The 24,787-nt window shown below is 44.2% G+C and overlaps 1 protein-coding gene across 1 annotated transcript in view; it reads left to right on the top strand.

Moving 5' to 3' along the window:
- Window positions 1-24,787, top strand: part of CREB3L2 (cAMP responsive element binding protein 3 like 2) — a 118,657-nt gene that overhangs the window by 67,886 nt on the left and 25,984 nt on the right. The window contains exons 2-5 of the mRNA XM_060020964.1: window positions 766-982; window positions 17,026-17,201; window positions 18,822-18,909; window positions 23,444-23,628. Of these exons, the coding sequence (XP_059876947.1) occupies window positions 766-982; window positions 17,026-17,201; window positions 18,822-18,909; window positions 23,444-23,628 (666 nt within the window). The remainder of the gene's footprint in view (window positions 1-765; window positions 983-17,025; window positions 17,202-18,821; window positions 18,910-23,443; window positions 23,629-24,787) is intronic.

The raw sequence follows: 24,787 nt of genomic DNA, 5'->3' as shown, positions 1-24,787 counted from the left end.
AGATGAGAAGAGATTAAGGAGATTAAGGAAAAACTAGAAAGGGACAAAGTCCAGGTACTTGGGAGAATAGAGGGAAGCTGCCTCTGATGCCTTTGAACTTGGCACTTGGCTATAAATAACACTTTCATGCTTCAAAAATACAAGGTAGCTTATTTTAAAATATTCCCAATGCAAAATGTGGTGGATAGTTCCAGTGATGGCCCCGAGTGAGTCATGCCATCCTGTTTACACTTGCCTGTGATGTGATTTTGCAGTTCCTCTGGTCAAGAGGTGGTGTCTGTTTTCCCACCCCATGAGTCTGGGCTGGCATTGTCACTTGCCTTGACCTGAAGAATGTGGAGGGAGTGATGATGTGTGACCTCTGAGGCCATGCAGCTTTGGTTTTCTCCCTTTGGGAACATCTCTACCATCCTAATCCTATGAGGACTCCCAGCCTGCTAGAGGCTCTTTGAGAAAAAGGCCCAGGCGTCCAGTGTCCCAGCCCAGCCCCCTCCAGCCTTCCAGCTCATTGTGCCTCTGTCAGTGAACCCAGGTGAAATCAGCACAGCCACCCAGCCAACCCACAGAGTGGTGAGAGATAATAACTCTTGGCTGTTGTAAGCCACCACTCTTTGGGGTGCTTTGCTACACAGCAACAGATAACTGGACATTGTGTATAAGGGACTTCATCTGAAGCAGTGGATGATATTTTTGCTTTAGAACATGTGTGTAAATGTCAGATCATGGTTAAGAGAAACTGAGTCCTTCCTCCTTTGTTTCTTGTAGCACTTCTCGGAGCTGCTGGATGAGTTTTCCCAGAACGTCTTGGGCCAGCTCCTGAACGACCCTTTCCTCTCAGAGAAGAGTGTGTCGATGGAGGTAGAGCCGTCCCCAACGTCCCCGGCGCCTCTCATTCAGGCTGAGCACAGCTACTCCCTGTGTGAGGAGCCTCGGGCCCAGTCACCGTTCGCCCACGTCACCGCCAGTGACAGCTTCAATGATGGTAAACCCAGAGCAGGGGAAGCAGCTGGGACCTCGGCACCTTTGGCTCTGACCTCCTTGAGGGTGTGGAGTGTGTGTTATCATTAGCGCCCCCTTCAGCCACATACCTGCTGTGTGTGGCCTTGTGCTTGGGCCATGGGGAAATGCAGAGAGGCACAGAATACCTCTCTCTACCTGAGACTGTGTGCTCTGGGAATTTGCTAGAGCGGAATGGTACTAATTGCTTTCTCTGACCCTGTGGACTGGGCAGCAAAGCATCCTTTTGCAAATCAAGTTGGCCTATCTGGTTGATAATTCCAGTACATCCATTGTTTCAGAGGTCATGCCATTTTTTTTTCTGAGAAATCATTTTTATGACCATTCTTTCCGTAAACACTTCTTGGGCATCCTCTTAACCTATTTTCAGCATGTTTCATTGACCCCATGTATAGGAGATCTTGGCTAGCATCCCTACGACTTTTTTCATTGGTTACCCTTTCATGTCCATTATCAATGCCATTAGTATGGTATGTGTTAAAGGTTTAGTTTTCCTGACCTTAGAGATGTTCAGATGTTTTGACTATTAATCCATAGGCCTTTAATTGGTATAGGCTGTATGTATACTTTTAAACTTTAATTTTCTATGTTTGTTTTCCTGGAAGTATAATCAGCTATTTTAGTATCTTGAGTTAAGTTTTGAAAATTATATTCTCTAATACTAGTTTGACATATGCTCTCTTCTCCCAGGAGGATGAAAAGTGTGGGAGATGGTCACTAACGTGATATCCTCTGGCTTGACCTGGATGTCCCCCTCCCTTCCTATACCACTGTACACATGGCAACATCTTGTGAAGTGGCTACCTACAGAACAAGCTCCCTCCTGCTTCTTTGGGTCAAAGGCAAATGCTTCCTATTAACTTCACAAATAGGCTATTAGCTTTGTGGAGGAATCCCTCCTCCAGTTGGGGTTCTTAGGTCTACTACTGGCCTCTAAAAGAACCAACTCTGGGATCAGTAAAGCATCATATCTTGGGACAGAGAATGCTCTAGGTTTTTTCTTTCCCATCTCAGATCTACTCTTCCTTTGATTAGAGGTTTGCTGACCAGCGGCCCAGGAAATCTGGCCTTATATCCTCAGTGAAGGGAAGACCTCGAATCTGTGGGTGGATTCTTTCTTGATTGGACTCTCTGGAGCCTTAACTGTATTCTCAGATTTTTCCTGACAAGAGGTCAGATGCATGATGATTTAATCCTTCCTCTCTGTGTTTTGTCCACTTTCTCTACCTCAGATCTGGAGAACAGGGTGAGGGGAAGACTCCTGGGAAGGAAGGGAAGAAGTAGAGCTAAAATAATTTGAGGATGTGGAGCTGTTGTGAGGGTAAAATGAGATGATGTGTTTAAAGAACTTAGGACAGCGCCCACCATACAGCATTTCAATAAATCAGTGTTTCCTCGTTCATCTTCTGTTGTTGTAGAGTTGTTATTGTTCTTCTTCCCGATCCCCTTCTTTTCCTCCTTCTCCTGCTTCTGTTTCTTCTGCTTCTCCTCCTTTTTGTCTTTCTTCTCCCCTCCTCTGTACTCCATCTTCCTTCCCCCTCAATTTCTTATTAAATCACTTCCAGGAATGACCTCAGTTCAAATGCAGGAATATGGTCTCTGTTATGACTAAATACTCCTCATTTTATCATTACACAGAGGGCCACTGTAAGGACTCAGCCTTCTTCTGGGTTTTAGCTTAGATAAATTCATGCAGTCCCTGCCTTAGTTGTTTTATTTTTAAAGTAGACTCTAGCGCTAGATGAAAGGTTGGACTAAATTGACCTTTAAGATTTGTTTCCAATCCTGAGGTTCTGTGTGGGTATGGTTTCTGTTTAATATTTGTATCTGCCTTTGCTCATGGTTTCCCCTGTATTCTCTTTACTGCTTTGCCTCTGTTATTCCTACAATTCCTTTGATGTCTCTATTTCAAGCCCTACTTCCTTTGTGGAAGTCATTTCTGATACCTCTTGTATTAGTTATCTACTGCTGTGTAACAGATCTCCCCAAATTCGTGACTTAAAGCAGTAGTAATCATTCATTACCTCTCATGATTTCTGTGGATCAGGAATTCAGGACTGGCTCACTTAGGTGGTTCTGTTTGTTGACTGAAAAATAAATGCACAACCTAAAAGTTGAGAATTATGTTTTTTTATTTGGCGGAATTTCTGAGGACTTAAGCCTGGGAAGCAGCTTCTCAGATAGACTCTGAGACTCAGATAGCTCTATCTGATAGCTCTGAGACTGCTCGGAAGAGGTGAGGGAGGAGCCAGGATATATCGGAGTTTTTGCAACAAAAACCAGGTAGTCAGAACATCAAAAGATCACTGTTAATTTAAAAAAAACAGACATCTCGAGTTAGTGAATTTACCATTTTCCTCTGTATAGGAAGATGCAAGTGTCTGGGCTCATTGAAATCATTCCTCTGATGTGCACCTTAACTAAGGCCAGTATCTTGTTCTTTCCCGTCCTGGATCCCCTCAGGGTGCACAGCTGGGGACAGATGCAGTGGCTGAGGGCTTGATGGCTACAACATCCTTCGTTTGCTGATATGGCAGGTGGCATTCTTTGTCCACATGGTTCAGGATCTCTCATGAGGTTGAAATCGGATGTTGGCTGAGGCTGCAGTTATCTGAAGACTTTTCCAGGATTAGAAGATCTGCTTCTAAGGGGGTTCTGTTACATAGCTGGCAAGTTGATGCTGGTGAATCAGTTCCTCTCCATGGCACTGCTTGAGTATCACCACAGCATGGGAGCTGGCTTCCCAAAGAGTGAGGGATACGTTGGTGGTGTAGTGGTAAGCATAGGTGCCTTCCAAAGAGTGAGAGAGCCAAGACACCAAGGCAGGAGCTAAAATACTTTTTCTGACCCAGCTGTGGAAGTTATTCTGTCAGTCACACAGGGGAGTCCTGATTCCTTGTGGCTGGGGACCATACAAGGATGGGAATGCCAGAAAAACAGGATCACTGGGGGGATGTCTTAGAAGCTGACCACCACACTTCTTCTCATAGTGATGTCTATAAACTGGCTTCTTCCATGTCTGAACTCCTTTATCACATGTTATCCGTGCCTTACAGTGTAGCCATTCATTCTCCTAGTGGTTCTTGAGTTGTTAAGGGAGAAGGTATAGGAGACTGAATGAAGCATGTTCCCAGCCTTTAGTGATACATCAGGGGAGACACCTGCTCTGCGTGCCCCATCACTGTGCAGATACACTGGGCTGCAGGTATTTGATCAGGTTACAGTTTCCTGGCTTCTAGAAGTTGTCTTGGGCAGGATCAAGCACAGTGCCAAGTAGAGGTAAGTATTTTACAGGTGCTTCGTGATTCATTTTAAAAATGTATTCCTTAGCTATTCACTGAGCACCTACTTCGTGCTTAATCTGCCTCCGACTATCCTAAGCACTGGGGGATAAAGACTGAGCACAATTTATAAAGATCTCTGCTTCATGGAGTTTATATTCTAGGATGTGAGGGGGGAATAGGAAATAAGAAAAAGTAAAGAAGTAAACTATATATATGTATTCGATGGTGATCAGTGATATACAGAAAAATAAATCAGAAAAAAAATAGGGAGATGTTGGAGGAGGGGGGAGTTTCTTAATCCATTCAAGTTGCCATAACAAAATACCACAGACTGAGTGGCTTATAAACACCAGAAATATATTTCTCACAGTTCTGGAGGCCGGAAGTCTGAGATCAGGGTGTCAGCATGGTTGGGGGAGAACCTTCTCTGGTTGCAGACTTCTCATTGTGTGCTCACATGGTGGAAGGGGCTGGGGAGCTCTTTCATAAGGGCACTAATTTCATTACAGTAGGGCTTCACCCTCATGACCTAATCACCTCCCCAAGGCCCCACCTCCTACTACCATCACTTGGGGCATTAGGATTTCAGCATATGAATTTGGGAGGACACAAACATTCAAACCATAGCAGTGGGGGAGTTGAGATTTTAAATAGGATAGACAGGGAAGGCCTTTCTTTGAAGGTAGTATTTGAGCAAAGATCAGCAGATGAGGGAAAGAACTAGGTGTATGTCTAAGAGGCTTCTAGGCAGAGGAAACGGCAAGTGCAGAGACCCTGTGTCAGGAGTGTGATAACAGTATGGCAATACCTATATTGTATTTAGTTATCATCTGTGGAGCTAGTCAACCGTTCAGCAGCCTTGTTTCTAGACTATGCGGATTAGAGCTGGCCTAAACCATCTGGGCAACTTTCCCCTTCACTTCTGTGTTTGTTGAACACTTACTGTGTGTCAAGCACTGTCGTAGATACTTGTGAGACAACGATGGTAAAACTTACACCCAGACTCTAGGGAACATGCCTTGTACCCCAATACTTGATCAGACCGAATATGAGCAGTGTCCCAAGAGGAAAAGAAACTAGAAGTTCAGAAGACAGAGCGTACGCCCAGTGACGATCACAGGAAGAATTGCATGAACAAGGCAGAATTTCGTTTGGGCCCTAAAGCGTTGAGTAGAGTTGAAACAGTGGTGATGGTTGGAGGGAAGCACATAGTGGGCCGAGGGCTAGGACATTGATTCTTCTAAACCAAGACCCCGACTAAAATGATTGCAAATAAGCAGGTTTCCAAAAGTTGAGGGTCCGTTTCTCTTCCCGATAACACTATTTCTTTGCTTTTTAATGCTAATCAGTATAAAGGCAGCGTAAAGGAACTCATAGATGCCACCTATACTGATAGCTTAGTGTGGGGAGAAATGATCAGTCAGTATTTTCCAGGAAGCTTTCTTATCATTAGGCCAAAGCACACACTATTCAGTTCCCCCCATCTGGCCCCTCCTTCTGTTTAGAGGTGCTATACTGCTGTGCACAAAGAATGTGTCACTTGCTGTATCTATCAATAAACAAAAGATGTTGTGGCCATCAAGCTATCAGCCAGACTGCACCCCGAGGGGATTCAGTATGGAAAAAAGCAGGATCTTGGCCCTAGATAGTTCTGGTGCACATCAAAGGAATGATTTCAATGAGCCCAGACTCTTGCATATTCCCACACAGAGAAAAATGCTAAATTCATTTCCTTGAGGTGTCCGGTTTTCTTTAATAAACAGTAATCTTTTGATGTTCCGACTACCTGGTTTTTGTTGCAGAAAGTCCTGTATATCCCGGCTTGTCCCTCACCTCTTCGGAGCAGTCCCTCAGAGTTATCGGAGAGGCTCTTTTCCAGGCTTAAGTCCTCAGAAAGTCCGCCGAATGAAACATAATTCTCAACTTTTAGGTTGTGCAACATTTTAAGTCAACACTGCAATAGGCCATGCTGGTAGTTTGCTGAGAATAGGTACAGTGGGTCAGATATATTTTGCAGAGAGTTTCTGATCCACAGTTCATCTTCGTTAAGTACCGGTTTCTCTCTGAGTAAAAGCTTTCTATGCCAGCTTTTGTTTTTTTCTAGCCACACAGCATGCAGGATCTTAGTTCCCCAACCAGGGATCGAACCCGTGCCCGCTGCAGTGGAAGCACAGAGTCTTAGCCACTGAACCGCCAGGGAAGTCCCAGCAAAAGTACTTTTATAAGTAGGGGATAATGAACATGGATAGGAACCCTTTGGGATGTGTGACATCAAAGGTAGACAGCGTGCATGAACGGATGAGGAACTTGCCGGGGAAAGCTTTGTCGAGTTCCTGGCTTCAGCTGTTTTTCTGTGGATATACAAATGTTTGGGAACAGAATTATTTGAACCCCAATTTGCATCCGCCTTAAGGGAGTATTAATTCACAAAGGTCTCTCTGGAGTCAGTGCTTTCTTAAGCAGATTGCCTTCCTGATCGAGGAGGATGATAGTTCTTTAGGCAACGCATAAATAGGCAACTTTTAAAAATTGCTGTTTGCATTAAATTTAATCTTCTTCATCTTTTGCATTGTTTAAACCGCTTAAGCAAAACTAGGAATTCTTGTTTCTAGTGATGGATAGTATTTCATTATATCTCAGAAAGCCAATGATTCCAATCTTCTTGTCCAGTTTTACTGAGATTAAATGCCATTCTTCTGTAATTGCTTCCAAGCCTGAAATAAAGTGATAAGCTAAATAGCTCAAGCACAGACGCTCTCTCAGTTTATTGGATTTCTCTCTTTTTTTCCCTCCCTCTTACTCCCTTTTCTCCTCTCTCTTTCTCTTTCCCACCATCATCCTTCTTTCCTTCCCTTCTTCCTTCCTTTCTTGTTCTTTCTTTGCTCACTCTTTCTTTTCCCTCTTCCTCCCTCCTTGAACCCCAGGCCAACTATATTGGGCAAATGTAGGTGTTCTTATCCTGTTAGTGTATCATGTTCTTCAGATGGACTGTAGACCCCTAAAATTATATGCAAAATTTTGGACTGTCAACATTTGTCAGTTTTCCTGCTGAGAACATTTATAATTTTTTTAGATCCTCAAAAGAGTCTGTGACCAAAAGAAGTTTGAGAAACACTAGTCTAAGATTACACAGGAGTCATCTGTCTTCAGGGCTGAATTTGACTGTAGACTTTTCTGAAACACTTGAGTTAAAGGACTTCACATCGTTTGGCAACCACAGGAGCCAGTCCTAGGAATGTGGGCTCGACCTTCAGAACCACCAGAAAGACATCCTACATTCAGCTCGTTCATTTCTGCCCATGATTAAGGCTGCTAAGCAGGGTTTTCTGTTCTTTAAAAAAAAAAAAAAAAGTAAAGAGGTTATAAAGAGATAAGCAGAAGCTTCCAAGTAGATTGAAGAATAAAAAGCTTATATGTGAATGACCAAGTCTTGCACCTCACCACCTGGAGGGTATCTTCATGAGTTACTCTATTTTGGTCATGTTCCTCTGTAATTAAATTGGGAGGCTAGGTATTCATTTGCTTTGTTAGTTAATTTCAGTCTTCTTCCTAAAGAAGAAACTTAGTAGTGCTGGATGAAGGCTGTTCAGAGAGAACTAGACATGGCCCCTATCCTCCAAGATGATATAAGAACCAAGTTGGAAATATATAGAATATCAACAGACTCAGCATAAAATATACTAATACAGAAGTGATCTACTGGCACCATGCACAAGTCAAGGTAACTTTATTTTGGGTGGAATAAAGGACTATAACTGTGGCTCTTCCAGGTCTAGAGAGGGTGGGACCAGCACATAAATGATAATCATCTTCCTTCAGGTTAGCCTGGTTGGACTTCTAGAGTGAGTAGGGCAAGTGATGGCTGGGTACATTGGCTTAGTGTGGATATCCTAAGTTTAAGGAGCTGTTTTCATAGGCGGGAATGAAAACAATAGTCTGTGAGCTAAACATGAACAGATGCTGCTGGTATGAGGTAGCCTGATGGAAGGCGGAGACTCAGCATTTGATGGGAAACAAGGCCTTAGGAAAGTGGGATGGTGTTCTTTTTGGAGTCTAGAAGAAGAAAATGGTGTCTCGTGTCTGATGATGCCAGAGCAGGGAAGGTGTGCATGGATATAGCAATGCAGGGAGAAACGGAAAGGCATGTACCATCCATGGCAAAGAAAAAATGGATTTTGAAAGGATTAGATGAAACCCAGAGCAGGATTAGCATACCATCGGGTTTGCTGAAGAAAGGGTAGAGATGAGTCATGGGTGACTTAGGTTTCCTGTTTGCAGTGGGAAGACCTCTTGATGTTGAAATATTCCAAGGCCGTGGGACCTGGGAAAGAAAGTCACAGAGAGATGATAAATAGCTGTATCTTCATCACATTTGATTAGAGCTGTGGGTCTGAGCTGACAAGAGCATGGGTCTGAGCTGTCTTAGAGGGGTAGATTCTAGGGTAAAAAAAAGGCAGATGTGTCTGTCATCTCCCTACAGAGAGTAGCTGGGTCCCCTGACATGGATGCACTAGAGAAAGAACCTGATGTGCTTGGGGTTGACAAGCAGAGGAACAGCCTTCCTTTCTGAGTCTGAAGCCTGGGCTAGTGGTGAATGCTTTTTTGCTATTCATCATCCTTTTGAGATTACCTTTTATTTTCTTTTTCTAACAGGTTAAGAAAATAATGATGCTTTCCCCCCTTTTAGAAGTGAAATCATGACTTCTTCGTTTGCCTGGCCATTGCAATGCTAGAATGGTATAAGAAAGCAATATGTACAGCTATCTAGCGTTAAACTTACTCTATTCATGGGTAAGAGTCATTAATTTTCATGAAGGAAAAGAAATGTACACACAAGGGTTTTTTGCGTGTATATACTAAGTAAATCTTTTGAAATCGGTCATTTGCTCCACAGATATTTATTCAATGAATACTTTAAACACAGTATCCTATGGGAAGACCTGAGATGCCAAATGCAGAACACAGATGGAGTATAGCGATTCATCTCTGGAATCAATTTGCCTGAACTGGAATCTGGGCTCTGCCACTTACTAATGGTGTGATCCTGGGCAAGTGGCTCAACTCTTGTGTTTCTTTCCTGATCTTTTTTTTTTTTTTTTTTTTTTTTTTTTTGCGGTACGCGGGCCTCTCACCGTTGTGGCCTCTCCCGTTGCGGAGCACAGGCTCCGGACGCGCAGGCTCAGCGGCCACGGCTCACGGGCCCAGCCGCTCTGCGGCATGTGGGATCTTCCCGGACCGGGGCACGAACCCATGTCCCCTGCATCGGCAGGCGGACTCTCAACCACTGCGCCACCAGGGAAGCCCTTTCCTGATCTTTAAAATGGGAATAATAGTAATAATACTTAACCTTGTGCTGTTGTTGGGGGGAGTAAATGAGTTAGTATGTATTAAGCATTTATAACAGCGCCTGGCAATTAGTAAACACTAAATACATATTAGCTCTTGTTATTATTGCCCTATGTAAATTACCACATAATTAAATACATAGTTTATCAACTGGCCACAACATGAACACCAGAGTAAGGGAAAGAGGTTCTGTAAGCACAAGCACAGAAGGCATGGAGTGAGGGAGGTGTACAAGGGAAATCGCATCCATCACAGAAACCTGTGTAAGTACGTGAAGACATTTAGAACGGTGCCTGGCACACAGTGAGCTCTCAGAACATTTTAGCTCTTATTTGCTGGTGTTAAACTGGAATTCTTAACCTCAGGAACATTGGATTAGGAGTCCATATAAACGAAGGTGAGAAGTATAGAAAGAACCAATATTGTACCTTTTGTAGTGGCTAATTATGGGCTCAAAATAACATTAATTGAAGAATGCTCACTTTTGGCTAGAGATCCGTTTCATCATTGGTCTCTTGCGAAGCAGTATGCTAGAGGGGCCAGGAGCAGGGCTGTGGGTCTGGTTTGCCTGAGTGTGGATGCCAGGTTGGCCGTATACCAGCTGGGTAACGTAGGGTGAGGGAGTTAATCTCTTAGTGTCCTTGTCTATAAAATGCGGGTAATCATAGTACATGCCTTCCAGGGCCACTCTTAGGATTAAATTAATTAATATATATCTAAAGCACTTGGAATAATGCTTAGCATGTAGTAAACGCTCACAGTTCAGTGTTTGCTATTTTTACTATTTTCAACACTTCTTCATGCCACTCACCACTGGAGGTGATTTCAGGGTCCAGGCACTCAGGGAGGGGACTCTGGGCGGGCAGGCGCCTACCTTCTGTCTGAACATGCAGTGGGCTACAGCTTCATATGATTCTGACATATTCAACTGCATTCTTGCCCCTCTCCCAGCCTCCAGAACCCAGCCTTAGCATTTTCCTTTAAGAGATGTTTACGTCAAAAATCGGCCAAGATTTGCCAGCTCCTTTGAAATTTTTCAAAGGGCAAACACAGTTATCAAATGCTGAAGGATTTAGATGAGGCATACTTCTTTAATTTACAAAAATTTCCTTTTTACTTTAGACATGTTATATAAATAGCTAATGGGTACATATATGTGTATATCATGTAAGTGGCATTTGTCCTATGTGATTTCTCTTTTTAAAAGTACACAGACACACCATATATAAATATGTATATGAGTGTATGTGTATATATATATATAAAACACACACACATATATAAGACATATTTATAAAGATACTACCTACTCCCAATTTAGAGTTTAATCTCTTTTTTCCCCTTCCCAGGAATCAGTATCTATTCAGTGCCATTATTTACACAGCACATATGGAAATGATTGAGGACCTGCATTTTGGTGTTGCCTCTATGTTGGTTTTGGTTTGTGGGGTTTTTAGCCGCTATCTTGGTAATCTCAGCATCTAGCCCCATTGCTCATAGCTGCTACATTTCATCCTTGGATATGAAGGATTCATCGCCATGAGACAGTGGCTTGTTTTTATTTTCTTGCTGACAGCTAAGTGGTGATGCCAAGGAAATTTGCCAGTCGAGTTTGACCTTTGATAGGGAGCTGTTTATTTTATTTCACTTTTTATTTTTTTATAAAGTTATTTTATTTATTTACTTTTGGCTGTGTTGGGTCTTTGTTGCTGTGCACGGGCTTTCTCTAGTTGCAGTGAGCCGGGGCTACTCTTTGTTGCAGTGCACGGGCTTCTAGTTGCAGTGGCCTCTCCTGCTGCGGAGCACGGGCTCTATGTGCGCGGGCTTCAGTAGTTGTGACACGCAGGCTCAGCAGTTGTGGCTCGTGGGCTCTAGAGCGCAGGCTCAGTAGCTGTGGCGCATGGGCCTAGTTGTTCCATGGCATGTGGGATCCTCCCGGACCAGGGCTCCAACCCGTGTTCCCTGCATTGGCAGGTGGACTCTTAAGCACTGCGCCACCAGGGAAGCCCAGGGAGCTGTTTAAATAAAATCAGATGATACGCTGGTTGTGCTTCTTACTCCCCACAGTGCACTACTGACCTTATTGGGTGATGTTTTCCTTCTGAAATGAAACTTAAAAGACATATAGACACAATTTACAATAAAAAAATTTTTCACTCACTATCTGAGTATTAGTATTAGAAATTGGACAGTATATAGAGTGTATACTGAATCTTGTTTTTGCAGTTTTATCAATAACTCAACCATCTAAGTTCTAAGCCATGGTGCTCTTCTGATCTTTTGCCAATGAAATAAAACTACAAAAATAAGGTCACATAGAAAAATTGTAATACATATTCGGCTGGTTCCCTTTCCCTTTATCCTTTGTTAACCCCCTATCTCACAGGTTACATTTGTCATTTTGCTTTCTCCAATTTGATCCACTGAGGGACAGAGTATAAGTCAATACCTAGTAGTTCAGAATGAAAGCTTTTTTCTCTAATTTCAACCGCCACTGGAATGTTCTCACCAAACTTCTTACTGGCTAACTTTCTTCAACTGAAATCATTTATTTTATTATATAATTGGTAGATCAAGTCAGTCAATCTACAAATATTTATTGATATGGTTCACAGTTGGTGGTTTAGAGGAATTATTATGGGAACAAGGTGTAACTATTTGTTGCCATAGGTTCTGATGTAATGGATTTAATTTCTTGTATACACATGCAGCTGTATTGTATCAGCCAGCTGTATTCCTGCATAACAAATCACCACTAAACTCATTAGCTTTGCCAACAATCATTTGTTATTAGAGTTCACATGTCTGTGCCTTGGCTGGAGGTTGGCTGATTTAGGCGTGGAGGGTCAGGGGCAGCTGGGTGATTTTGCTGATTTCAGCTAGATTCACTCACACGTCTAAGGCTGAGAGTTAGCTGATCTTGGCCAGGCTCATCTGGGAGCAACTCTGATTTATGTGTCTGTCCTCCTTCTGGGATCAGTAGATTGTCCTGGCACATCCTTCTCATAAGTGTGATGGCAAAGGTACAAGTGTGTAAGTTCAGTTGTACAAGTGCATTTCAAGACTTTACTTGTGTTGCAAAGCTAACATCCTCTTGGCCAAAGCCAGTCATGTGGCCAATCCCAGGGTAGGGATTAGTCCCCAGTAGGAGGGCACTGCAAAATTACATGGCAAAGGACAGGGATAGAGGGAGAAACGAAGAACTGGAGCCAGTTATGCAATTTATAACATATATTAAGGTACTCACTGACTCTTCTTAAGTCAAGGGACTCTAAATGGGCCACTTGACCCACTAAGGCTTCTATGTAATAATTACCATCATAAAATACGAAGCAGAGCAGGCAGAAGCAGGCCATGTCCACGTGTGATCATCCAGGGACAATATATTCCCAGTCTAGGAAATTTAGAAATAGTATGAAACTAGAGAAAAAAAAAAAGTCACTCATGTTCTGAATTATTCTCCAGAGATATTTTTACTATTTTGACATATTTCCTTTCAGTCTCTTTTTCCTATCAGTTTCTTCATTAATAGTACATAAATTTATATTCAGGTTTTTTCCTTAATATTCTATCATAACTCTTTGCCTTGTTATTAAGAAGGGTTTAAACATGTAACATTACTGGCTGCATAACATTTCCATTGTATGGATGTACCCTAATTCATTCACTTTGCCCTTCCGTTTTACTCTTTTGGTTACTTTCAGTGTTTCGTGATTATAAATAATGCTGCAGTGAGCATATTTGTGCATACATCTTTTTTTTTTTTTTTTGTGGTACGCGGGCCTCTCACTGCTGTGACCTCTCCCGTTGTGGAGCACAGGCTCTGGACGTGCAGGCTCAGCGGCCATGGCTCACGGGCCCAGGCACTCCACAGCACGTGGGATCTTCCTGGACCGGGGCACAAACCCGTGTCCCCTGCATCAGCAGGCAGACTCTCAACCACTGCGCCACCAGGGAAGCCCTGTGCACACATCTTTTTTTAAAAAAAATATTTATTTATTTTATTTTATTTTTGGCCACATTGGGTCTTAGTTGCAGCACACAGGCTCTTTGTTGTGGCACAGGGCTTCTCTCTAGTTCTGGCACGCAGGCTCCAGGGCACGTGGGCTCTGTAGTTGTGGTGCGCAGGTTCCTGAGTGTGTGGACTCTGTAGTTGTGGCACACAGGCTCTCTAGTCGAGGCATGCAAGCTAAGTAGTTGTGGCGCGCTGGCTTAGTTGCCTCACGGCACGTGGGATCTTATTTCCCTGACCAGGAATCGAACCCACATCCCCTGCATTGTAAGGCAGATTCTTTACCACTGGACCACCAGGGAAGTCCCTGTGCACACATCTTTATCTACATGTTTAGTTGTTTCTTTAATGGATCGGGAGATCTGGGTTCTGCCACATATTTGCTGTGTGATTTAGACCTGCATGTTAGTTTCCTCATCTATAAAAACACATATCTGAGGTTGATGGCCTTAAACCTCTTTCTAATTCAAAAAACATCTTTCAAGGTAGAGTAATAAATTGCTGTACTGAAATGGAAGCATGAAGGCAGCACCAGTGGTTTGTCCCCAAAAGGCTCAGGGGAGGAGAGGCAGCTTCCTTGGGGTTTTCTCTTGGAAGAGTTCAGGGGAAGTTTTGTTTCATAGTTCACATGTCATTATTTGTCCTTCAGTCTCCATCTCTGATACAGCAAAGATTATATAAAAAATTTTAAAGTAGGGGTGTAGGACACTGAGCATTAAGAATATAAACTATCTTGGGCTTCCCTGGTGGCGCAGTGGTTGAGAGTCCGCCTGCCGATGCGGGGGACACGGGTTCGTGCCCCGGTCCGGGAAAATCCCACATACCGTGGAGCGGCTGGGCCCGTGAGCTGTGGCCGCTGAGCCTGCGCATCCGGAGCCTGTGCTCCGCAACGGGAGAGGCCACAGCAGGGAGAGGCCCGCGTACCGCAAAAACAAACAAAAAAAACCAAAAAAAGAATATAGACTATCTTGACCTATTTTATGAATGTGTGTACTTTGAGAATGGCTTAGCCAGATTGGAAGAACTAATTTCATTACCTGTCTCTATTTTGCTTGTAATTTTGTATTTGCTTTTTGTATTTATTTTTACCTATTGTGCCTTGTGAATTATGTTTCGTCACAGTAATTGTAACCACACAGCCATGGGATCTGGCCTTATCTCACCATTCCCTGGTAATTGCATGTGACCTTTTCCTCAGGGATGCCTCCTTAACTGTTAATTTTAATATATACTGAGACTATATTTCATCTTACTGTCTCTCTTCCAGTCTCTGCTAGGGGTAAATATTGCTCAGTGTGGACAGGCTGTAAGTGTTGACAAGGCAGAGGTATGAACACATCATTGCTGAGTGGAGAAAATGGGATCTGTGCTCTCTCTGTCTCTCCAGCCCCTCCCCACATCTGTCCTAAGCGTGTCTTCCTTACAGGTGGCAGAGACCTCATGCCTAAGCTCATTCTGGGAGTGGTGTTAGGTACTTCATTTGGTTCCTCATCCAGTTGCTTCCCCAAGCTGAGCTAGGGGGCCCATCTGCCCAGCAGGGTTCTGCATCCAGTACAGTGTGGTCTCCATCCTCTGGCTGCTTTCAAAAGGACCTTTGTTACCTGCCCCTCCCGCTCGGCCAGGATGTGGCGCACACCCCGAGATGATGGAAATCCTCCATCACCCCATAGCACTCAGCAGCCCCATAGAACCAGCTCTAAAAGCAAACACCTTCAACCAACCTAAGTCTTGCCTGTCTTTATTTGACCTCAGGAAGTAAATTGGGGCTGGAATAATTAATTGAGTCCATTAGAAATTGGATTTGGAGGAAAATTATTTTCCATGGTGCATGTGAATCTAAGCTTTCCCTGTGTTTGAAGGAAGTTGCTTATGAAATACAACCTTCCCTGGTGGCGCAGTGGTCGAGAGTCCGCCTGCCGATGCAGGGGACACGGGTTCGTGCCCCGGTCCGGGAAGATCCCACATGCCGCGGAGCGGCTGGGCCCGTGAGCCATGGCCGCTGAGCCTGTGCGTCCGGAGCCTGTGCTCCACGATGGCAGAGACCACAACAGTGAGAGGCCCGTGTACTGCAAAAAAAAAAAAAAAGAAAAGAAATACAACCTTAACAATTGCGAACTTTAGTTTTTCGCTTCTGTGCCCACTCTTCCACTGCCGTCTTGACAGTTCTGAATGATGTTCATGGTACCTTTTCATAAGAAAAGTTGAGCCTAATTCTTGAGTGTAAAATAATTCATAATGTGAATGACTTTGCTCCCCTGGATAGTAATAGTTCACGAAGCACCTGGTGTGTGTGTGTGTGTGTGTGTTTAAACGTTTTTCATAAAGCAAGGGAGCATATCTTTGCTTTATTTTAGTCTCGCTTTAGTAAAACTGGTAACAGGTGAGGAATGCTGACTTTGGGAATCTCTGACTTGTTTTCTCTCGTTCTGCACCTGTTTGCAGCCTTCTTGCTGTTGTTCCCTTTCCTGCCCTCCTCCCTCCTTTCCCAGGGCTATGCTGAGGTACCTGCTCTGATGTAACTTGGTAAGAAATGCAGGGTACCATGCAGGCTCCCAGGAGAATGTCATTGAGCGAAGGAGGTGCTTCTGTCTGTTCGGTGCTGTTGCTTTGTTGTGATCCCCAGGCCTGTGATTGTCACGAAAGCCAGAGGCAAGCCAAGACCAGCCTTGACAAGATGCCGCCCTTTCCTCTGGATGAGCATTTCATCCATTTCAGCAAGGGGCAGATGTCTGTTACAAACTCTGAAGTTTCCTAGAAGGCTAAGTAAAATTCTGGAAGTCTAGGTCACGTGTAAGGCATAAGCGACGTTGCAGAGAAGCAGACTAGGACCAATGATGGGGAGTGAGAAGAAAAAGAAGAAAACAAATAACCATCCATTGGGGAGAAGGACAGAGACCTGTCTCCAGTCCTGTCTCCTGAGACCCTGGTTGTCAACCATTCGCTTCTTTCCTTCTTATTTTTAAATGCATTTCTTTCTTTCTTTCTGGATAATATATTAATTGGTTTGAAAACCAAAAAGTATAAAACACTACACACTGAAATTCTCTCTCCTATCCTATTCCCCATCCACCTAGTCTCCTTCCTGCTCTGCCCGGAGAGCCTAGTTTCTTTCTTTCATATGTATCCTTCCAGAGTTGCTTCAGGCATCCTTACACTCAAGTGAATGCAAGTATAGATTCTCACTTTGCCATTCATTTCTTCATCCATTTATCTCCTCTCTCACATCCTCGTTTTATTTCCTTTTATTCTACCCACAACAATTCTGTGTTGGAGCTTCTTTTTTGAGGAGAAAGGTCGGTGCCATTTGTTTTACTTATACCTGATGCCCTGAACAGATTCACACATGTGCTTATCTTTTTCCCACAGATGAAGTGGAGAGTGAGAAATGGTACCTGTCTACAGACTTTCCATCAACAACCATCAAGACAGAGCCAATCACGGACGAGCCGCCCTCAGGACTAGTTCCATCTGTCACTCTGACCATCACTGCCATCTCTACCCCTTTTGAAAAGGAGGAACCCCCTCTGGAAATGAACGCTGGGGTATAATCATTTTTCCTCCATATAAACAGATTGGATCAAAAGATACGGATCCTCATTCTCCAATAAGGCACTTAATCTTTTTGGAGCTAGTGGTTGTATATGTTTAAAGATATATAACTATATATGTATGTATGTATGTAAAAATGTATTTATGTATATATCTAGGATATGTTGATTTGGTGTCAGCGTTGCTTATATCACTTCCTTTAAAGGCATTTCCAGAAAAATTGGTAGCAAGTCTCATTTCATTTTTTCTATGATTGCTATTACAAAATTTTAAAAATACATAGATATCCATGGGGAAAAAAGATTCTCCCTGGAACTGATTTTTAAGCCGGTGGAAAGGGAGTGGTTATGATGATGACGCGATCCATGGCTTTCTGTGCCGTGGCAATAGGGAATGCTAGTTCCTGTGTAGTGCTCAGTTACCCTGACTTAATTCAGGGATCTCCCACCTACCAATTCCTAATGTATTCCCCGTGGAAAACGTAAGAAATCTGGAATTTCTTCCTTGCTCAGTTCCACACCTACGGCAAGTAGGATTTAGTTTTACTCCACCTTCTCTTTGGGTATTTCAGTGTCTGGTGATGGACCAGAGTCATACTTGTACATCTTCTTCCAGATATTGGAATCCAGTCCTAACTTTCCTTAAGTTCAAAGTCACAGGTTATAAACAATGACTCTGCTGACGATCTTTAAGTCAGATCTCCTCTGAGCGAGGTATAGTGGTCCACCTGTTCAGGAAAAGGTAACACAGCAGTGGTGGGGCCACTAAGGCTTTGCTGAGTACTCACTCCTGTGCTCTTACCTTCCATCCGTGTGGAAGATGAGGGATTGTGGACAGAGCACCTCTGCACTGCCCTCTAGAATTCCCTTCTCAATAGCTACCTGAGTCTGTTAATCGGACTAGGCTTCTGGAGTCTGTATTAGTCTCCTTGCTCCATGAGATTTTAGTTCAGTTCATGTTCATGCATGTCACTAAGAAAGGGCAGGGTCATGGCCTTGCTCCCCATGCACGGGCCAGATACCTTTCCTCCTTCCCGTACTCAGTGTTTCATGGTTAGTTGCTGTCAGTTGTCAGGAACCTGGAGAGAATGGATGCAGCTGGGTTCACACAGTTCCTGCCGCAGGACACACTGCTGGAGGCCATGACCCTTAAAAATGTACCAGACTATTTTGTGAAAAAAGCCCTTATAGTCCATAAAAACAATAGAAAGAAAGCACTGATAAGTGAGCCCTGGATTTTTTTTTTTTTTTTTTTGGCTGCGCCGTGAGGCTCGTGGGATCTCAGTTCCCCAACCAGGGATTGAACCCAGGCCACAGCAGTGAAAGTGCTGAGTCCTAACCACTGGACCACCAGGGAACTCCCGAGCCCTGGGTTCTTAATTTTAGAATTCTGAGGGTTCCATCACCTGTATTGCCAGGTTTGGCAATGAGGGAAATGTTAAGGACTAAAACACCTCCCTGTCCAAGAAGCAGCCGGCACTCGGCCGGGCCTCGCCAGCCCAAGAGAAGCAGGGCTGCCCTGGGAGGAAGACACAGATGACAAATAACTCCCCGGGGTGTTTCTTCAGGTTTGTTATTGGTTTTTAAAAACTGTGTTTGAAATTCTTCCTTTAGGTTGATTCCTCGTGCCAGACAGTTATTCCTAAGATTAAGCTGGAGCCTCATGAAGTGGATCAGTTCCTAAACTTCTCTCCTAAGGAAGGTCTGTCCACTCTCTCCTTTGGGTTAACAGATGTGGGTGCACCGTCTAAAGAGATGGGGAATGTGCGAGACAGTGCTGGGCTTGATGGTACCAAAGGCAGAACTTGCTTTATGAAATAGCTCTGTTCTTGATGGTAAATACAAACTTTGAAACCTAAGTTTTTCCAGCTAAATCTTTAACTTGTACTCCTAGGCAGGGTGACTTTTCAGCATGTTCGTAGACTGCTGTGACTTGGGTACTGACAAGGGGACAAGGGAACCGCTGCCCTCAAGCCATCGTGTGGATAAAACCCAGCTCCCTATCCTGGAGTGATGATCAGTAGAGGCAAATAGGCACATATCCACAAAGGCACCTGGCCTACTTACAACAAACAATTCTAGTTTAAACCCTTTGTGAAGTGAATTCACGGTTTATCTGTCTGACCAATTCAATATTTTTAAATGTTGATTTCAGATGACAGTTGTTGCAAGGAGCCTCCTTTGTTCCTGCATCCTATTGGGCTTCTTGCCATCCATTTAGAATTAAGTAGTGTCACACTTGGGGTTATCACACTTTCACTTTCTTCTTTCTCTGTGTCAGTCTTTTTCTCATCCCCTGTGAAGCCCATAGTCAGGATTCCTGAACGTAGACCCCTAAGTCTCACGGAGTCTAGGAAGCTCTCTCGGCATTTTTTTATTCTTTTCTTTCTTTCTTTCTTTCTTTTGTTTTTTTTTTGGCTGCGTTGGGTCTTCGTTGCTGCGCGCAGCCTTCAGGAGTTGTGGAGAGCGGTGGCTACTCTTTGTTGCAGTGCGCGGGCTTCTCATTGCGGTGGCTTCTCTTGCTGGGGAGCACGGGCTCTAGGCGCACGGGCTTCAGTAGTTGTGGCACTTGGGCTCAGTAGTTGTGGCGCACAGGCTTAGTTGCTCCGTGGCATGTGGGATCTTCCTGGACCAGGGCTTGAACCCGTGTCCCCTGCATTGGCAGGTGGATTCTTAACCACTGTGCCACCAGGGACGTCCCTCTCAGCCTTTTTAATTGAGTTACTTTGCACAGATCCTGCTCTTAATTCTGTGCCTTCAGACACGCCATCCCCTCCCTTTTTATTTATGCTTCTGGCACAAGGTTAGAAGGGTAGCTCATTGGTGTGGTCGACAAATAGGAAATTAGTACATGCACTTGTCATGGGAAGGGTATCCGTGCTACTGGGTAGATGTAACGTGCAGATGTTACCTAGTAGCAGTGCTCACGGAAACAAAGTCTACCTTCATTCCACCAGAAACATACTCAGGACTTGATCCGTGACAACTTAATCAAGGTGGGCATTTACCCTTTATCATCAGTAAAGAAAGGATTCTGTTTTTAAAATTAGAAATACTGACTAAAATCCATATTGAGACAGTATTTCTTTTCACTGAGTGATACACGTTTTAGTGCCTTTCAGCTTTATATACTGCTCCAAAGTAATTCCTTTCATTTTTGTGACACCGGTTACAACTATCACATGCATCTTGCTTTTTAAATCTATGTTGCAGTATGCTTCAGAAAATGTCACAGCTGTACCAGTGAATCCCCTAGTGGCTTTGGAATCTGGGATCACTGGAGGAGAAACATTTCAAGGGTAAAGTAAATGGCCGTCCTTCCTCATTATCCTAGATGTACAGAGAGGAGGAAATTAAATATCCTTGAATGCAACAGGGCTTCTAGGCAAAGTAGCCAGTTGTCCCCAGCCCTGTCAGTAAGTAATCCAAGAGCAACATTTCAAGTGATATTTAGAAATCTGATACCGAGGCACCTGTGGCCAGGGCAGTAGCTCTTAATAATTAAGTAAGAGGAGATTCGAGTTTGCTTCACTTTTCCTGCCATGCCATTTTCATTTTCTGTGGAGCACCTTCTGCTTGGAAAAAGGAGAACGGTATTAGAATAATTAGGGCTGTGCCTAGTGAAAGGGACAAGCGAGCTCTGGTATTCTTGGTTAGTTCTCTAGACTAACTGCTCAGCACGGCTGACAGCGGGAGCCCCTGTTAGGTTTGGCCACTCCTGGGTTTTGTTTTGTTTTGGTTTTGGTTTGCTTGTTTGTTTGTTTACCATGGTTAAAAGATAAGCATTGTTAAAAGATAAACTCTAAAAAATTAAAAATTTTAAGAGCTTATTTGAGCAAAAATTAATTACATTCTGCAGCGCCAAACCAGTTACAAGTTTCCACCGACAGGAGCTGGGGGGAGACTTTTATAAAGAAAAGGTGGAAGCAAAGTAAGGAAATTATTTTTTTTTAACTAAATTTTTAATTTTATTTTTGGCTGCGTTGGGTCTTTGTTGCTGCGTGCAAGCTTTTGTCTAGTTACAGCAAGCGGGGGCTACTCTTCATTGCTGCGCAGGCTTCTCTCTCTGGTGGGTTCTCTTGTTGCGGAGCATGGGTTCTAGGCGCACAGGCTTCAGTAGTTGTGGCACGTGGGCTCATTAGTTGTGGCTCACGGGCTGTAGAGCGCAGGCTCAGTAGTTGTGGCGCATGGGCTTAGTTGCTCCGCGGCATGTGGGATCTTCCCGGACCAGGGCTCGAACCCGTGTCCCCTGCATTGGCAGGCGGATTCTTAACCACTGCACCACCAGGAAAGCCCAAAGTAAGGAAATTATTGATTGGATATAACTTAAAGCCAAGTTGGTTGTTTGTGACCAGTTGTCCTGGGTTTCAGTCTGGTAACCTTGAAGCATTTAGAGGCTTAGATTTTGGTTTGCCTACGTAGGGCCACCAGAGCATTGGAGCCACCCCAGTCTGATGGCTTCCTTGCTTAATTCATCTGACACCACAGAGTGCCATAGGTCATCATGGCATTGGGAAAAACTTGGTTAACACGCTTGGGACTCCTTCCTAGGTGAGCACATAAGTTTAAGGCGCATACCTACCCTCCTTAGCTGCCTGGAAGTGGTGGCAGAAGAGTTGGCAGTGGAGAGGCATAGGATTGGTTTAGAATATTCTTTAGCTTTAAGAGTGCCCATGGACTCTAAAAAACCAGGGAGCTCTTGGGCGGAGAAGCATCTAGTGAAAAGCAGTATGTTAGAAAGAGAAAAGAGGGTTAGAGAAAGAGAGAACGAAAGTGTGCTGTGAATGGGAGTGGGCGCGGGGCGTGGCAGAGAGAGACACATCACCTATGGTTACCTGGATATTCAGGTGTCTTAGTGGGCGAGAGAGCCGTCTGGTTGCAGCTTGTCACCTCCAAAGGCAGCTATGGGGGAATCCTTTCTCTTATGTGAGTAGCTGTGTGTCAGAAAGTCTCTTCCCATTCACAATACATCAGGCTGGAGACCGAGGCCTTTCCATGGCCCCGAGCTGTTCTCTGGCCGTGGAAGGCCAGGTGTGTATGAGGCCTCCAGGCTCCTTGCCCAGTTCAGAGCCGCTGCACTCAGGGCTCTGTTGTCCTGGGGGCTCCAGGAGGGGTGTGGAGTGAAAGGTTTACCCAAGGTCATGTTCCTTGGCTCAGTAACGGCAGCTGGCTGTCAAGGTATTTCAGCACAACGTGAAGATTTGCAGGTCAGAAAAAGAGTGAGACCCCAAAGCTCGTTTGTCAGGTTGAACTCCAGAGTGGATTCCTCCCTTGGGAACCCATCCCTCCTGCCCTGGAGATGCAAAATTGGCACCGGCTAAGGCTCAAAGGCCCCGGCAGGGTGTGTGGGTGTCTCCCTGAGGAGAGGTGAAGGATGCTTAGATGCTGGAAGACTTTGTGGGAGACACCCCTCCCCCAATTTGTCTTCCAATGCCTACCTGTCTATCCACAGATGGATTGGGTATTATCTGAATCAAGAATGCCTGGCATCTGGCCTATGGGCCCTACCATGCACATTCCTCCAGAAACAAATGAGCTTTTCTCAAACACTCATGGGCTCCCTGCTTTTGCTATTGAAAAAAAGAAAAAGAAAAAAGATCCTAATACATTAACATGGTTTACAAGTCAAACTATGGAAACTATGAAATGAACAGAGGGAAGGTTATGCCAGCACCGTCCCTACTTACTGTAATTTCCCCTGCCCCCATTACATCATAATTTTATTAGTTTCTTATATACCTTCCAGAGTTTCTTTACAAAGATACGAGCAAATGGGGGTCTGTATTCTCTCTCTCCTTTTTCGTACAAAAGGAGGGCCACTTTATACACTGTTTTGCACCTTGATTTATTCCGCTCCTCTATAGGCTGAGACCAGCAGACAATAACGTCACATCTACTGAAACCCCCATTGACCAAAGTAAAACTGAAAAACCCAATCCAAAACTGTATCCCAAATAAAGCCTGAAAATCAAGCCAAGAGCACCTGCCACGAGGCCACATCAAGGACTGCGGACCTGGAACCCAATAATGCAACCTTGCAAATTTTTTGAAAGAAACACTTAAAATTTAACCTTAATAGTAATACATCTTGGAGGCCTTTCCATATCCACACACAGAGATTCCTCATTCTTTTGTTTGGCTGTCCTGAGTTCTGCTGTAGGGATGTTGAATGTTGAACTGCCCCAAGTCCTGCTCTGTTGCTCCCTGATGGATGCAATTCGTTCTTTTCCCCTCAGCCTCCGTGGACCACCTGCACTTACCGCCCACCCCTCCCAGCAGCCACAGCAGCGACTCAGAGGGCAGCCTGAGCCCCAGCCCGCGCCTGCACCCCTTTGGCCTGCCGCAGACCCACAGCCCCGCCAGGGCCCCAGCGCGGGCCCCCTCGGCACTTGCCAGCTCCCCACTCCTCACCGCACCGCACGTGAGTGTCCCCTGCATCCCTGCACCCCCATCCCCCATTCTGTCACTCAGACCTTCACCCAGCGTGGGTACCATTCGGAGCCTGTAGGAAGTTTTAGGTCTAACTGCTGAAGCAGGGGGATGACAGTCTTAAAGAACATTTTCTAAGACCTGCCTGTGACCTCATCGTGCTAACACATTCTCTTCCTTTCCTGTGCACACTTCCAGTTTTTATTCACATGTTTCTTTTTTATAGCTACAAACATGAGGAATAAAAATGGGTTGTTCTTCTTCTCAAAATTGTATCACAAATATTTATCATCAATTTAGGTGGTCTTTATGACCTATGATAGGAAATAATTTATTTTTTAAATAAGCAATCTTTGATGAACTGAAAAATTGCTCTGAGAGTAAATGCATTGATGTCTAAAGCTCAAAAATATAATTTAACCCTTTTTGTCTGTGGTGCAACTCTTAACCCAGTGACTCAGGATAGAAATCATGAGTCAACATTCATCCCTCACATATATAATTTTTCCAAATAAAAATTAGGGGTAGGGCTTCCTTGGTGGCACGGTGGTTAAGAATCTGCCTGCCAATGCAGGGGACACGGGTTTGAGCCCTGGTCCAGGAAGATCCCTCATGCCGCGGAGCAACTAAGCCCGTGTGCCACAACTAATGAGCCTGTGCTCTAGAGCCCACGAGCCACAACTACTGAGCCTGTGTGCCACAACTACTGAAGCCCACACGCCTAGAGCCTGTGCTCTGCAACAAGAGAAGCCACCAAAATGAGAAGCCCGCGCACCGCAATGAAGAGTAGCCCCCGCTCACCGCAACTAGAGAAAGCCCGCGTGCAGCAAAGAAGACCCAACACAGCCAAAAATAAAATAAAATAAATAAATTTTTAAAAAATTAGGGTTAGATAATTAACTTCTCATTGTTCTGAACAGTCGATTGATTTCTATGAGGATTTAAAAATTAGTCAGCCTTACTGAATTTATAATATCACATAGAGAAAATTTGAATGAAATGAGTTATTTAAAAATTCTTAGAAGAATCATGTATTAATTAACATAATTTTGAAAATTTGAGTTGTCTATGTCAGAAACTCAGAAAGTTCTAGATCTGTGGCCACGTTCTTATATATCACTATTACTGAGGACCAGGGAATTAACTCTTTC

Source organism: Delphinus delphis, chromosome 9 (genome assembly GCF_949987515.2).
Source record: "Delphinus delphis chromosome 9, mDelDel1.2, whole genome shotgun sequence".
Taxonomy (NCBI): Eukaryota; Metazoa; Chordata; class Mammalia; order Artiodactyla; family Delphinidae; genus Delphinus; species Delphinus delphis.
This window is presented reverse-complemented; position numbering and strand designations above follow the sequence as displayed.